At 42.4% G+C, this 17216-nt stretch overlaps 1 protein-coding gene and 1 pseudogene across 1 annotated transcript in view; both read left to right on the top strand.

Annotated features, from left to right (window-relative positions):
- The first annotated feature begins 5 nt into the window (after positions 1–5).
- The window catches only part of LOC143664822 (uncharacterized), a 28024-nt gene continuing 10813 nt past the window's right edge, over positions 6–17216 (top strand). Inside the window, exon 1 of the mRNA XM_077138215.1 lies at positions 6–125. Coding sequence (XP_076994330.1) covers positions 92–125 — 34 coding nt within the window. The 5' untranslated portion in view covers positions 6–91. The remainder of the gene's footprint in view (positions 126–17216) is intronic.
- LOC143664818 (pre-mRNA-splicing regulator WTAP pseudogene) lies at positions 5600–6355 on the top strand (annotated as a pseudogene).

A 17216-nucleotide genomic window follows, 5' to 3' on the forward strand; every position in this document is an offset into this window, starting at 1 on the left:
TGCAATTAGGAAGAGGAGCTGGGAAGGGGACCCAGAAGCTGCTCCCATCAAATCTTAGCTCATTGCAAGTCTCAGAGAAGTGGCGGGAGACATGACAGTCCAGCACCCTTTCTTCTTTTTCCATCGTCAGTATTTCCTTGTTTGAAATCTGATACTGGGGCATGACTTTGTTATGAAAATTTAATTATCCTTGGTTAAATTCGATCATTTCGAGGCATTTCTTAACACGTGAAAAGGTAATGATTTCTTAAAAATGGACTTGGGGTGGAGGCCTCTTCCAGAGAAAAGCTTTAGTGTTATCTTCAAAACTTCAGTGTCCTCCTGAGTCATTATATTGGTAATTCTGTTGGTTTCCAGTGTCTTGGAGCAGCTAGAAGAAAAACTGAAACATCATCGATCTGTAACCCATACAAACTTTAAAATCTGTTCTGTAACTACTTGTTAAAATGTGCTTGGAAATTTATTGCTCTTTTGGAACAGCTTCTTTATGTCCACAGAACGTTTCCCAGATGCAAGTTTGACCTTGAAAGGGGCCAGACACAGAGGCCACGTGGTGTCCGATCCCGCGGCCGTGAATCCCCCGATGGGCAAATCCGCAGGGCGGGGAGTGGACGCGTGCTGCCAGGGCTGCGGAGGAGGGGGTCGGAGCGTCTGTGTTTGCAGGGTCTGATGGAACAAAGCCTCGGGGGTGCAGGTGGGGGTGGGGGTGGGGCTGTAGGAATCAATTTTCCAACAGTTTTGGAGGCCGGGCATCCAACATCAGGGTGCAGCCGGATCCCCCCTTCTCTGATGGCGGCGGCGTTCTGGGGGAGCGTCTGTCCTGGGCCTCCGTCACAGGCCGTCCGTCTCCTCTGTCTCCCTCTGTGTCCAAAATTCTTGTGCTGAAAAGGCTCCGGCCACACTGGACTCAGGTCTTCCCTGGTTCATTTGGCCTCAGCTTAACTGGGATCCTCAAAGATCCTGTGTACAGATGGATTCACATCCGCGGGGCCAGGGGATGGGGTTGAACAGGGCTTTGGGGAACATACAGGAGGGAGTGACTTTTATGAGTAGGGGGTTTCCTTTGGGGTGTGAAAATGTTCTGGAGCTAGAAAGAGGTGATAGGGGCCTGACCTGGTGAATGTAATAACACCACCGAGTTGTACACTTGAAAGTGCTTAAAATAGTAAATGCCATGTTATGTATTTATTACCATAATAAAAATTTAAAAAGAAATGACAGAAGGTTCCATGCTGGTGTGAAACTCTTCTGTAGCCCAGAAAAGACCATGCTGTTTTAATCCAATCCTGTGGGTGCTGACCTGCTGTGGTGGGGCCTTTCGATTAGGTTGTTTCCACGTAGCTGTGACCCAGCCATTCAAGGGGGGTCTTAACTCTCTTGCTGGAGTCATCTCCATTTTGGTATTAAGCTCATCTAGTGGTTCTTTTAAATTTCAAATATTGCATTACTCAGTTCTAAACTTTCCATTGGGCCATTTTTAAATATTTTCTATTTATCAGCTGCAATGTCCTGTCTTTTCCTTTATTGAGAGAGTATGCTTCCTTACCTAACCAAGCATCGTTGTCTGATAATTCCAGTATCGGGGTCATCTTGGGTTTGGCCTCTGGATTGTCCTTTCCCTTCTACAGCTGTGGCTACTTTAAGAGAAAACTAGCAAAAATGGGGAACTCGCCCCTTGCCAGTGACCCACTTCAAGTTTTAGTCCTTTCCAAAATTGTCCTGTTTTTATTCACTCTTGAGTGCTCTCGCGTAGTTTTCTGTTTTGTTTTTGCATTCTGTCCTGAATTTATCGTAGTTTTCTGTGGGAGGTGTGTCTTTTAGGGGCTCATCCCTCCACTCTAGAGTAGAACCCCTTAACTCCATTCGGGAGCTCGCTCCAGGGCTGGCTCGGAGGCACGTTTCAGGCGAACCCACTGAAGACTGGGCAGTGGCTCTGGGCAGCAGGAGGGGCTAATTGCACCCCCCTCGCCTAGGTACCTCCCCGGGGGCCAGCACAGGCCTCCAGAGGGAGGAACCCCGGAGCGTGGGAAAAGTCCTCGGAGTTGGGGAGCTTTGAGAGGAGCAAAACCAGCCCTGCCACCTGGAGAAACTCTGGCTGCGAGAGCAGTCAGTGCTATTTGAACCAATCAAAATAAGTAAGAATAGAAAGCACAACCCAAAATGGTGACAGAGACTCGGGTTTGAAGGAAAGATTTTTTGTTGTTCATTCATTCAAGACTTATGGCCTAGGTAATGGGGACCGGGCAAGCACTGTGCTAAACCCTAAATAAGACCCAAGCTCTCACTCCTCATCTTTCTGAGGTCACAGTGCTGGAAGGAGTTGGAGAGAAATGGCTGATGGGAGCACAGTTTGGTAAGAAGTAATGGGACTTCATCTGAATGCTTCTTTTCTGGATCCTGAAGGAGCGCTGCCCAAGAAAATGAGCTGCATCAAAGCACCTTTTTCTTTTCCACTCTTTTTTCTCTTTGGACTGGATAAGGGATAAGTGACATTTATGACCACTTCCGAATGGAGACAGAATTTTAGTGTAATGTCTGAAGAATAGAGCATCTTGCCTTCATAGATGTGGAGATATCAAATCACTTATAATCTATTTCTTTTTCTTGGGGAGAAAATCTAAGGGAAATTTTTTTTTTTTTTGGAAAGCTAAAGGATGCTTTGCTATGCAACCCTGAGATATCAAAATGTATGGGGGTGGGCGGGCCGCGGTGGCTCAGCGGGCAAAGTGCTTGCCTGCTATGCCGGAGGACCTCGGTTCGATTCCCGGCCCCAGCCCATGTAACAAAAACGGAGAAACAGAATACAATAAAACAAGAAAATGTTTAAAAATGTTTCCCTTTCTTCCTTCCTTCCTTCCTTCTATCCTTCCTTCCTTCTCTCTGTCTTTCCTTTAAAAAAAAAAAAAAAAAAAAAAATGTATGGGGAGTGTGCTGGTATGAAATGATACAGGTTCCCTAGAAAAACCATGTTTTAATCCTAATCCCATTATGTAAAGGCAGCCGTTTCTTCTAATCCGTATTCAGTATTGTATATTTGAAACTGTAATCAGATCATCTCCCTGGAGATCTGATTTAATCAAGAGTGGTTGTTAAGATGGATTAGGTGGAGGTGTGTCTCCGCCCATTTGGGTGGGTCTTGATTAGTTTACTGGAATCCTATAGAAGAGGAAACATTTTGAAGAAAGAGAGATTCAAAGAAAGCAGAGCAGAACGACATAGCCACAAGAAGCTGAGTCCACTAGCCAGCGACCTTTGGAGATGAAGAAGGAAAATGTCTCCCGGGGAGCTTCATGAAACAGGAAGCCAGGAGAAGAAGCTAGGAGATGACGCCGTGTTTGCCATGTGCCCTTCCAGATGAGAGAGGAACCCTGAACTTCATTGGCCTTCTTGAACTAAGGTATCTCTCCCTGGATGCCTTTGATAGGACATTTTTATAGATTTGTTTTAATTGGGATGTTTTCTGGACTTAGAACTGTAAACTAGCAACCTATTAAATTCTCCTTTTAAAAAGCCATTGTGTTCCTGGTATATTGCATTCCGGCAGCTAGCAAACTAGAACAGACAGCCATGGAGGCCCATGTGCAGACTTATAGGCAGATGTTTGTCAGGCTTAAACGGTGCAGTGACAGAGAGCCGGGGCTCCCTCCATCATCGTAACCATTAGCAAACACATCAAGGAACCCTAGTACTTCCGTTTACTGTAAGGCCATTTGGAATGGCCTTGTAAATGTGTCTGATTCCCTAGATAAGAATCCCTGATGCTGCCCTGGTATCCCAGGTCTGTGGTAACAAACTACCTCCCAGTTTAAGCCTCCAAACTGGGAGGCTGAAAACCAGAGACATTCACTGACTCACAATTCCAGAGGCCGGAGATCCATGTCAGGGGGTAAGAGGGCCAGGCCCCCTCTGAACCTGTCCAGGAGAAACTTCCTTGACGCTTCGTTGCTTTTGGCATTTGCCGGCTGTCCTTGGAGCACCTTGGTTTGCAGCTGCTGCACTGAGCCTCTGCCTCTGTCATCAGAGGCTCTCCTGTCCATCTGTCTGTCTCCTCTCTCTTAGAAGGACAAAAGCTATATAGGATTAGAGGATCTCCCACTCAGTATGGCCTCATTGTTCCAAACTCTATCTGCCAAAACGCTGTTTCCAAATAAGGTCACATCCTGAGGCTGCAGGGGTTAGGACTTCACCATACCTTTTTGAAGAACGTGATTCGACCCATGACATGTGGCTGTTGGTGACTCAAGAAGGCTTCTGTTATTAAAGCTGCTATGAAGAAACCTTGTCGTTCTTTCATAAGTGGGATTCCTCAGGTAATTTTTAATCATGCTTTACTTTATTTACTTATTTATTTCTCAGCATTGCCCTGTGAGGTGGGTTCTATCATCACCCTACTTTAGAGATGAAGATGCTGAAGTAGAGAAAAGTTTTGTAACTTGCCAAGATAACAGAGCTAGTAGGTTTTAGAGCTGGGATTCAGTCCAGTGTCCATGTTTTCGCTGTCCCTGTCCCTTTGCCTTTTATGGGCTTGGCTGGCTTGCAGAAAGTGTGTCCAATAGTTATGAGTGTGATGCTCCATGCTTTACTACAATGGTGCCCAGTGCGGCATGGCATGGAGGTTGGAATGCAGCACTGGGGCCAGGCTGCTGGAGTTCAGTCCCAGCTTCAACATACTAGCAGCTGAGGCAAGTTACTCTACCTGACTGTGGTTTTGCTCATCTCAGAAACGGAGATAAAATTAGCACCTACCTCTTAAGGTCATTTGTGAGGATTTAATGAGGAACTTTAGGTGGAGAGCTTAGAATAGTACCTGGCATAGAGGTGGTCAGTGAAGATGGGCCATTGGCACCTATCTTCATCATCACCATCACCACCATCCTCATTACCACCACCATCATCATCATCATCATTAGCGTTGCCATAGACATCATCATCATCATCATCATCATCACAACCATCATCATTGTTGGTATCATCACCACCGTCATTATTGCCACCATCTTCATCTTAGTTTCAACAGAAGCATACTGTGCTATAATTCTGGAGACCGAAGTCCAGAACCAGGGATCTTCTTCTCGTGTCTGTTCCTGCCTCTCTCCCGGCCTCTGGCCGAGGCTTCCTGAGAGCCTGGCATTTACTGCCTCCATTGCAGGTGACACTTTCCGCTCATCCATCTGTCCGTTTCCTAGTCACCTCTCCTTATAAGGACACCTGTCCTTTTGGAGTGAGGGCCTAGAACACTCCAGCATAATCTCATCTTCACGTGTCTTATTCCATCTGTAATGACCCTACTTTCAAAAAAGTTCACATTCTGAAGCTCCAGGGAACAAGACTTCAACACGTCTTTCAGGGAGACACGAATCAATCCACAGAAATCATGGTATCTTCATCATCATCATCTTTTTGTCCATCCTAGAGGACTTGTAGCGCCTGGTGATAAAGAACGTGAGCTCAGGGATGAATGAGGAAGACTAATCAAGTTGGGGGGAGTCCGGGCAGCCTTGGTAAGAGGGACCCGGCAGGGGCAGATGTGGAGGGTCAGCAACTTCAGCCTGCAGGACCAGATGGGGCCCACACAACCTCTGCCCGGCCAGGATACAAGATGACCAGTAAAGAACCTGTTTCCAAAAAAGGTTCATCTGAGGGAAACAAACTTCAAAACGTGAGATGAGTCCATTCTATGAGGGAAAGAGCACGAAGTAATTGGGAAAGCTTTGGAGGGCGGGTACACAGATCTTCACTCTAACGATGTGACTGGCTTAGAGGAATTCGAAGAAAAGTTAAAGCAACCTCAACAAGAGTCTGCAGGCAGGGAAAACATCCTTGTAATGAGACCAGCAACCAGGGAGCAGGAGATGTGAGAGCTCACTGCTCAACCCAGTCCCAGCGGGAATGACAATGGAAGACCCAGAGACCAACTTGTTTTTCCTAAAAATGAAAGGGGGTCTGGAACAGGCTAAAGTCAAATGGGAACAGGCCCCAAATGAAATGAGAGCCTGGAAGACCATGCCTAAGAGTAACAAATCTTACCCCCCAGTCAAGACCACCCTGGCAGTCTCACTATGAGAAAGCTGTGAGGATAGCCAAGTGCTCATTTCCACATCAAGACTCAAACTTTTCGAGCCAAAAGAGCAAAGAGCCACATTTTTATACGGTCTGGCTTGTCATGGATTAGGTAAAACTTAATATATGAACCTTGTGTTTCAGCTTTTCTGTCTTCTCCTCCCCCTTACTTTAGAGTCCTGATGGCACCGGACTATTTCTAAGAAGTGATCACCTTCAGAAGTTCACCTTCTGAAACATGCAGACACTTGAGAATGTTTCTGTTTGAAGCAATAGAAGGAGAAACAGAACTCTTAAGTCAGTGGCACACTGTTTCTTCAGATGCGCTGGAGGGATGAAAGCCTAGAAGTTTTAAATCATGAATTGAACACGTAAATTTTAGCAAAATGGAAAAATGGACCTTGCATTGCCCCACCCTTGAGTAGAGCTACCTGGAGATATGTGTATCCAATAAGTCCTGTGGACTTCACTCTTGTCTGAACTTCTGGGTCAAAACTTAAATCAGGTGAATTTTGCCTTTAGAGAGTTTATTTCCTAAGAACCAACATTTCCAAAAAATTTATTTATTAATTAAAAAAATTTAACAAGCCAAATAAAACATTAACATATATAATCAGTAATTCACAATATCATCACTTAGTTGCATATTCATCACTTCTTAGAACATTTGCATCAATTCAGAAAAAGAAATAAAAAGACAATAGAAAAAGAAATAAAATGAAAACAGAAAAGAAAAAAAAGATTACACCTATCATACCCATTACCCCTCGCTTTCATTGATCACCAGCATTTCAAACTAAATTTATTTTAGCATTTGTTCCCCCTATTATTTATTTCCATTCCATATGTTGTACTCGTTTGTTGATGAGGTAGATAAAAGGAGCATCAGACACAGGTTTTCACAATCACACAGTCACATTGTGATAGCTATATCATTATTAAATCATCCTCAAGAAACAGAGCTACTGGAACACGGCTCTACATTTTCAGGCAGTTCCCTCCAGCCTCTGCATTACATCTTGAATAACAAGGTGATATCTACTTAATGCATAAGAATAACCTCTAGGATAACCTCTCGACTCTTTTTGGAATCTCTCAGCCATTGACACTTAGTCTCATTTCACTCTTCCCCCTTTTGTGTTGCTTCCTGTTGAAACAGAGCTCGAAGGATATTAAGGAATGATGAGAAAGAAAGAAAGGAAGAAAAGAAAGACAGACACAGATGGGTTCAGGGGGTCTGAAGCTTAATTTTACATCAGACATCAGACAACTTTATTCTTAACCAGATCCTGGTTATATACCACAGGATGACAATAGGCATGCATGCATTTCCTGAGGGAACAAATTTCTTATCTTTCAGTGTTCTTCCTTCATACTTAACATAACCATTTGGGGTAAATATTCTCTTCCTCCCAGACTGCTCTACATAACAATCTCCACAGTTTACTGCCTCCATCCTGAGACCAGCTGCTCCCAACAAAACCTGCAGGTCTTGTTTTAACCCTTGGCTCCTACACTTTTGGTTGAGAAGGTTTTCTCAATCCCTTGATGCTGAGTCTCAGCTCATTCTAGGGTTTTTCTCAATCCCTTGATGCTGAGTCTCAGCTCATTCTAGGATGTCTGTCCCACGTTGCCAGGAAGGTCCACACCCCTGGAAGCCATGTCCCACGTAGACAGGGGGAGGGTGGTGAGATTGCTTGTTGTGTTGGCTGGAGAGAGAGGCCACATCTGAGCAACAAAAGAGGCTCTCTTGGGGGTGACTCTTTGGCCTAAATTTTAAGTAGACTTGACCTATCCTTTGTGGAGTTAAGTTTCATATGAACAAACCCCAAGACTGGGGGCTCAGCCTATAGCTTTGGTTGTCCACACTGCTTGTGAGAATATCAAGAATTCAACTTGGGGAAGGTAAATTTCTCCCTGTTCTCACCATTCCCCGAGGGGGCTTTGCAAATACTTTTCCACTCACTGATCGAGTCACTCTGGGATCCATCAGGGCATCACTCTGGACAAACCAACAAAATCTCATGTCCTCCCTAAGGTTCCATGTACTTATGTTGTTCAACCAGCTATCTACATAAGTTATATGAGGAGATGCACTTGTCAAAATATAAATTTTGTAACAAATAAACATTTTTTGCTTTAGTCTCACACATAAGGTGACATTTTAAGATATTAATTACCATCTATTTTCATCATCCTGCAATAATGACATTCCTTTGTTCTTCCTCATGCAAAAACATTTTTAAAATTTGTACATTTAGTCACTATTATTATACACTCTAGGCTTTCCTAGATTATACCATCTCAATCTTTAACATCTATCTTTCTTTCTGATTTCATTTATGTCCCCAGCTCTCCTCCCTCTATCATTCTCACATGCAGCTTCATTCAGTGTTTTAACATAATTATATTACAGTTAGGTAGTGTTGTGCTGTCCATTTCTGAGTTTTTGTATTCAGTCCTGTTGCACAATCTGTATCCCTTCAGCTCCAGTTACCCAATATCTTACCCTATTTCTATCTCCTGATAGTCTCTGTTACCAATGAAATATTCCAAGTTTATTCACTTATGTCAAGTTCATATCAGTGAGACCATACAGTATTTATCCTTTTGTTTTAGGTTAGTCTCAGCATAATGTTCTCTAGGTCCATCCATGTCGTTACATACTTCATAATTTTATTCTGTCTTAAAGCTGCATAATATTCCATCATATGTATATACCAGAGTTTGTTTAGCCACTCATCTGTTGATGGACATTTCGGCTGTTTCCAACTCTTTGCAATTGTAAATAATGCTGCTATAAACATTGGTGTGCAAATGTCCATTTGTGTCTTTGCCCTTATGTCCTTTGAGTAGATACCTAGCAATGGTATTGCTGGGTCATATGGCAATTCTATATTCAGCTTTTTGAGGAACCGCCAAACTGCCTTCCACAGTGGTTGCACCATTTGACATTCCCACCAACAGTGAGTAAGTGTGCTTCTTTCTCCATATCCTCTCCAGCACTTGTCATTTTCTGTTTTGTTGATATCTCATTGTGGTTTTGATTTGCATTTCTCTAATGGCCAGGGACATGGAGCATCTCTTCATGTGCCTTTTGGCCATTTGTATTTCCTCTTCTGAGAAGTGTCTGTTCAAGTCTTTTTCCCATTTTGTAATTGGATTGGCTGTCTTTTTGTTGTTGAGTTGAACAATCTTTTTATAAATTCTGGATACTAGACCTTTATCTGATATGTCATTTCCAAATATTGTCTCCCATTGTGTAGGCTGTCTTTTTACTTTCTTGATGAAGTTCTTTGATGCGCAAAAGTGTTTAGTTTTGAGAAGTTCCCATTTATTTATTTATTTCTTCAGTGCTCTTACTTTGGGTGTAAGGTCTATAAAACCACCTCCAGTTATAAGATTTATAAGATATGTCCCTACATTTTCCTCTAACTGTTTTATGGTCTTAGACCTGATGTTTAAATCTTTGATTCATTTTGAGTTAACTTTTGTATAGGGTGTGAGATATGGGTCCTCTTTCATTCTTTTGCATATGGATATCCAGTTCTCTAGGCACCATTTATTGATGAGACTGTTCTGTCCCAGGTGAGTTGGCTTGACTGCCTTATCAAAGATCAAATGTCCATAGATGAGAGGGTCTATATCTGAACACTCTATCAATTCCATTGGTCAATATATCTATCTTTATGCCAGTACCATGCTGTTTTGGCCACTGTGGCTTCATAATATACCTTAAAGTCAGGCAGCGCGAGACCTCCAGCTTCGTTTTTTTTCCTCAAGATACTTTTAGCAATTCGGGGCACTCTGCCCTTCCAGATAAATTTGCTTATTGGTTTTTCTATTTCTGAAAAGTAAGTTGTTGGGATTTTGACTGGTATTGCATTGAATCTGTAAATCAATTTAGGTAGAATTGACATCTTAACTATATTTAGTCTTCCAGTCCATGAACACGGTATGCCCTTTCATCTATTTAGGTCTTCTGTGATTTCTTTTAACAATTTCTTGTAGCTTTCTTTGTGTAGGTCTTTTGTCTCTTTAGTTAAATTTATTCCTAAATATTTTATTCTTTTAGTTGCAATTGGAATTGGAATTGTAAATGTTGATCTTGTAACCTGCCACTTTGCTGTACTCATTTATTAGCTCTAGTAGTTTTGTTGTGGATTTTTCCGGGATTTCGATGTATATTATCATATCGTCTGCAAACAGTGATAGTTTTACTTCTTCCTTTCCAATTTTGATGCCTTGTATTTCTTTTTCTTGTCTAATTGCTCTCGCTAGAACTTCCAACACAATGTTGAATAATAGTGGTGATAATGGACATCCTTGTCTTGTTCCTGATCTTAGGGGGAAAGTTTTCAGTTTTTCCCCATTGAGGATGATATTAGCTGTGGGTTTTTCATATATTCCCTTTATCATTTTAAGGAAGTTCCCTTGTATTCCTATCCTTTGAAGTGTTTTCAACAGGAAAGGATGTTGAATTTTGTCAAATGCCTTTTCTGCATCAATCAAGATGATCATGTGATTTTTCTGCTTTGATTTGTTGGTATGATGTATTACATTAATTGATTTTCTTATGTTGAACCATCCTTGCATACCTGGGATGAATCCTACTTGGTCATGATGTATAATTCTTTTAATGTGTTGCTGGATTTGATTTGCTAGAATTTTGTTGAGAATTTTTGCATCTATATTCATTGGAGAGATTGGTCTGTAGTTTTCTTTTTTTGTAATATCTTTGCCTGGTTTTGGTATGAGGGTGATGTTGACTTCATAGAATGAATTAGGTAGCTTTCCCTCCTCTTCAATTTTTTTGAAGTGTTTGAGCAAGGATTGATACTAATTCTTTCTGGAATGTTTGGTAGAATTCACATGTGAAGTCGTCTGGTCTTGGACTTTTCTTTTTGGGGAGCTTTTTAATGACTGATTTGATTTCTTTAATTGTGATTGCTTTGTTGAGGTCGTCTATTTCTTCTCAAGTCAAAGTTGGTTGTTCATGCCTTTCTAGGAAGTTGTCCATTTCATCTACATTGTTGTATTTATTAGCATAAAATTGTTCATAGTATCCTGTTATTACCTCCTTTATTTCTGTGGGGTCAGTGGTTATGCCTCCTCTTCCATTTCTGATCTTATTCATTTGCATCCTCACTCTTTTTCTTTTTGTCAATCTTGCTAAGGGCCCATCAATCTTACTGATTTTCTCATAGAGCCAGCTCCTGGTTTTATTGATTTTCTTGTTTTCATGTTCTCAATTTCATTTATTTCTGCTCTAATCTTTGTTATTTCTTTTCTTTTGCTTGCTTTCAAGTTAGTTTGCTGTTCTTCTCCAGTTCTTCCAAGTGGACAGTTAATTCCTGAATTTTTGCCCTTTCTTCTTTTTTGATATAGGCATTTAGGGCAATAAATTTCCCTCTTAGCACACCTTTGCTGTGTCCCATAAGTTTTGATATGTTGTGTTTTCATTTTCATTTGCCTTGAGATACTTACTGATTTCTCTTGCAATTTCTTCCTTGACCCACTGGTTGTTTAAGAGTGTGTTGTTGAGCCTCCACATGTTTGTGAATTTTCTGGTGCTCTGCCTATTATTGATTTCCAACTTTATTCCTTTATGATCTGAGAAAATGTTTTGTATGATTTCAATCTTTTTAAATTTATTGAGACTTGCTTTGTGACCCAGTATATGGTCTATCTTTGAGAATGATCCATGAGCACTTGAGAAAAAGGTGTATCCTGCTGTTGTGGGGTGTAATGTCCTATAAATGTCTGTTAAGTCTAGCTCATTTATTGTAATCAAGTTCTCTATTTATTTATTGATCCTCTGTCTAGATGTTCTGTCCATTGATGAGAGTGGGGAATTGAAATCTCCAACTACTATGGTAGATGTGTCTATTTCTCTTTTCAGTGTTTGCAGTTTGCCTCATGTATTTTGGAGCATTTTGGTTTGGTGCATAAATATTTGTGATTGTTATGTCTTCATGCTGAATTGTTGCTTTTATTAGTACATAATATCCTTCTTTGTCTCTTTTAACTGTTTTACATTTGAAGTCTAATTTTTTGGATATTAGTATTGCTACTCCTGCTCTTTTCTGGTTGTTATTTGCATGAAATATCTTTTCCCAACCTTTCACTTTCAACCTATGTTTATTTTGGGTCTAAGATGTGTTTCCTATAAACAGCATATAGAAGGATCCTGGTTTTTTAATCCATTCTACCAGTCTATGTCTTTTGATTGGGGAGTTCAATCCATTAACATTTAGTGTTATTACTCTATGGATAGTACTTTCTTCTACCATTTTGCCTTTTGGATTTTATATGTCATATCTAATTTTCCTTCTTTCTACACTCTTCTCCACACCTCTTTCTTTTGTGTTTTCATATCTGTCTCTAATGCTCCCTTTAGTAGTTCTTGCAGAGCTGGTCTCTTGGTCACAAATTCTCTCAGTGATTTTTTGTCTGAGAATGTTTTAATTTCTCCCTCATTTTTGAAGGACAGTTTTGCTGGGTATAGAATTCTTGGTTGGCAGTTTTTCTCTTTTAGTAATTTAAATAAATCATCCCACTGTCTTCTCCCCTCCATGGTTTCTGTTGAGAAATCTACACATAGTCTTATTGGATTTCCCTTGTATGTGATGGATTGCTTTTCTCTTGCTGCTTTCAAGATTCTCTCTTTCTCTTTGACCTCTGACATTCTGATTAGTAAATGTCTTGGAGTATGTCTATTTGGATCTATTCTCTTTGGGGTGTGCTGCACTTCTTGGATCTGTAATTTTAGGTCTTTCGTAAGAGTTGGGAAATTTTCGGTGATAATTTCCTCCATTAGTTTTTCTCCTCCTTTTCCCTTCTCTGTTCCTTCTGGGACACCCACAACACGTATATTTGTGCGCTTCATATTATCATTCAATTTCCTGAGTCTCTGTTCATATTTTTCCATTTTTTTCCCTATAGTTTCTGTTTCTTGTCGGATTTCAGATGTTCTGTCCTCCAGTTCAGAAATCCTATGTTCTGTCTCTCGAAATCTACCATTGTAGGTTTCCATTGTTTTTTTCATCTCTTCTACTGTGCCTTTCATTCCCATAAGTTTTGTGGTTTGTTTTTTCAGAATTTCCATTTCTTCTTTTTGTTTGTTCCTTGCCTTCTTCATAACCTCCCTCAATTCATTGATTTGGTTTTTGATGAGGTTTTCCATGTCTCGTATATTCTGAATTAATTGTTTCAGCTCTTGTATCTCTTTTGAACTGCTGGTTTGTTCCTTTGACTGGGCCATATCTTCAGTTTTCCTGGTGTGATTTGTTATTTTTTGCTGGCATCTAGATATTTATTTACCTTAATTAGTTTATTCTGGAAATTGCTTTCACTTCTCTTACCTAGGGTTTTCTTGCTGGATGAATTTATTGTCTATCTGTTCTTTGAAATTCCTAAGAACCAACTTTTAATTATTATGAGAGAATCAAATAATAGGTGTCAGTACCCATAGTTCATACATTTAACCATTTGATTTAGGGGCCTATATTACTTTATTGTGTCTTACACTGATGTGGTTTAACCAATGGTTTGTTCTTTGAATGGTTATTAAGACTGTAGACAATTGTGCTGGTTTGAAATGATGTATGTACCCTAGAAAAGCTATGTTTCAATCCTAATCCCATTTTGTAAAGAATTTCTTCTATTCCCATTTTGTAAAGACAGCTGTTTCTTCTAATCCCTATTCAGTATGGTATGTTTGAAACTGTAATCAGATCATCTCCCTGGAGCTGTGATTTTCATCAAGAGTGGTTGTTAAGATCGATTAGGTGGAGGTGTGTCTCCACCCATTTGGGTGGGTCTTGATTAGTTACTGGAATCCTATAGAAGAGGAAACGTTTTGAAGAAAGAGAGATTCAAAGAAAGCAGAGCAGAATGACATAGCCACAAGAAGCTGAGTCCACCAGCCAGCGACCTTTGGAGATGAAGAAGGAAAATGCCTCCCAGGGAGCTTCATGAAACAGGAAGCCAGGGGAAGAAGCTAGCAGATGATGCCGTGTTCACCATGTGCCTTTCCAGATGAGAGAGAAACCCTGAACTTCATTGGCCTTCTTGAACCAAGGTGTCTTTCCCTGGATGCCTTAGATTGGACATTTCTATAGACTTGCTTTAATTGGGACATTTTCTTGGTCTTAGAACTGTAAACTAACAACTTATTAAATTCCCCTTTTTAAAAGCCAGTGTGTTCCTGGTATATTGCATCCCAGCAGCTAGCAAACTAGAACAATAATCTTGTTGAAAATTGTATAGATATGAAGATGCAGTATCACACTGAAGGCTTTAACTGCCTGAAGCCTTATAAACATTCATTTCATAACTAGATTATTTAAGAGTGTTGGCTGCGATGGAACTCACTGTTACTTTTTCAGTAGAAACAAGAGATACCTGTTGAAAGTGAGCTGTGATTGAACGTGTTCCTCCATTGCATTTGGGCCTTTTGAATGGCACTCCTGATATTTAACGTATGTTGAAATAATTGTCTTTAAGAATCTAAAAATAAAATCATGCTGATATATGTCCTGGTAGTAATTCATACGACTTTCATCAGTGTTCTTTGTTAGTACTTTGGATCCCAAGGAGGCCATGAAGCAAATCAGTTCTCCCCTGGCTGCTCTTTGCATCTTCGGCACCATTTGGTTTTTGGCTTGTTTCTACTTATTGAACATCTGCCAGGAGTTGGCACCTTCCTAGTCCCAAGGCTTGGTGGCACGAGCCGTGTAGTCTGGGCCACGTCCTGATGGCCACCACCTCCATGTCAGTGGCTGGACACAACCGACGATTTTGGTTTTGTTTTGGTTTTACTGTGATAGTATTGATAACGTAAGACGTCCCCTTTTAACCATGTTCAGGTGTACAGTTCAGTGGCATTAATTGCATCCACAATGTTGTGCCATCATCACCACCACTCGAGGCCAAAACTTTTCCATCGGAACAAACAGAAACTTTGTTCCCATTAAGCAGTAATTCTCGGTGCCAGCTTGAAACTGTTGTATACCCCAGAAAAGCCATGTTTTTTAGTCCTCATTCCATATTGCTGTGTGGGATCTTTTTGATTGTTGCCATGGAGATGTGTCTCCACCCATTCAAGGTGGGGTGGCTTCCTGGAGCCCTTTAAGAGGGAACCATTCTGGAAAAAGCTTTAGAGCCAAGAAAGCCCACACAGCCAGAGACCTCTGGAGATGCAGAAGGAAGACGCCCCTGGGGAATCCTTGTGAAATGAGAAGTTGAGAGAGAAGGGTAGCAGATGTCACCATATGCCTTCCCAGCTGAACAGAGGTGTTCCAGATGGCATCAACCTTTCTTGAGTGAAGGTAACCTCTTATTGGTGCCTTAATTTGGACATTTCCAAGGCCTTAGAACTGTAAACTTGCAACTTGATAAATTCCCTTTTTAAAAGCTGCTCCATTTCTGGTACATCGCATTCCGCCAGCTTTAGAAAGGCAAAGTATCCCCTGCTCCACTTCCCCTCTCCTGCCTCCTGGTAACGTCTAATCTTCCTGCCTCTGTGAATTTGATGATTCTGGATATTTCATGTAAGTGAAATACAGCATTTGTTCTTTTGTGCCTGGCATCTTTCACTCAGCATAATATTGTCAAGGTTTACCCATGTCACAGCAATTTCAGAACATCGTTCTTATTATTTTTTTAAATCTTTATTGTGGTAACAAATACGCAACATGACACATTTCCTGTTTTAACCACTTTCAAGTATACAATTTGGCAGGCTGCATTCCTTTTCATGGCTGAATACTATTCCACGGGGCGGATGGGCCGTTTCGTTTATCCATTCATCTGTTGAGGGACACTTGGCGGCTTCAATCTCGGAATTGTGGGTAACGCCGCCATGCAGATTGGTGGACAAGTGTCTGCTCGAGCCCCTGCTTCCAATCTTTAGGACCTAGTAATGGGATTGCGGGGTCATATGGTAATTACTGCTTGAGGAACCCACCAGCGTTTTCTTGCTCATGCCGCATGTCCAGTTTAGGGGCTCACAGGGGCCCGTCCACCAGGGGCCTTGGTGGGGGCTCTGTCGACATGCCTGTGATCACGGAGTCAGGGAAAAGGAGCTCTGGTGGTGTGTGTGTGTGTGTGTGTGTGTGTGTGTGTGTGTGTGCGCATGTGTGTGTGTGTGTGCATGCACGTGTGTGAGCATGTGTATGTGCTCTTCCGTGAGAGATGCCTGGCCCAGGAGGACGCCCTGCCCATTAGGAGGGAAAAGCAGGTGGGTGCTTCTACACTCTCCCGTGCAGGCGAGTTGCCTGGGGTGCTTGTTAAAATGCCCTTCGCAGGGCACTCAGGTGGGATGGAAGGGAAGCCTTGGGACATTCAGAGCCCAAGACTCCTGTGACGCCGGGGGCTCAGGTTCTCAGAGGACATGCCTATCTCTTGCCTCCGGGGAGCGCTGCAAGGCCTCTCCTTCCCGGCACCCAGGCCTCTCCCTGGAGGGGCAGCGAGGGCTGCCCACCCGCAGCCGGGCCCCCTCTTCCCAGCCTGAAGGACTGCCTCTCCTCTGAGCTGCCCTGCGGTGGCCCCGCATGTCCGTCGTCCACTTCAGTGGCCCAGGTTTTAAGTCACTTTATCCTAGAGGATGGATGACCTTGAAGAGTGGAGGCAGTTTCCCATAATACAGTAATACACAACTTCATTTTTACGGATTTAAAGCAAAAATGCAACAATAAAATACGCAAAAGCAGTGACATGCTCCACAGACTGCATTTCTCCGGCCCCACGTGAGCCTCAGAAAGTTTACTTTCGTTCTTCTCCTGCTTGACAAATCCCCGCCAGCCCCCAGCAGGCTCAGCCCACCCACTGCGTGCCGAGGGGCCAACGGTCTCCAGTGCAGCCCCCCACCCCGGTCTGGACATGCGGGGCCACTGGCCTTGGGCCCCCAGGAGGCTGTCTGGCCCTCCGAAGAGAGGACGTCCTCTCAGTCCCCCCAGGAGGGCCCATACGCTGTGAAGTCTCAACAGGTGGCTCCACCTTGCAAGCTGGCCCCACGGCCTCAGCCCCGCGGGAACGTCGACTGCCCTTCTGGGAGAACTGCCCAGCTCCCAGGATCCCCCAAGCACACAGGGTGCGCCCTTTCCCTCGCCCAGCACCTCACTATGACCCCTCCCCAGCCCGAGTGGACACCG

The sequence above is a fragment of the Tamandua tetradactyla genome, chromosome 2 (assembly GCF_023851605.1).
Source record: "Tamandua tetradactyla isolate mTamTet1 chromosome 2, mTamTet1.pri, whole genome shotgun sequence".
In the NCBI taxonomy this organism is placed as follows: domain Eukaryota; kingdom Metazoa; phylum Chordata; class Mammalia; order Pilosa; family Myrmecophagidae; genus Tamandua; species Tamandua tetradactyla.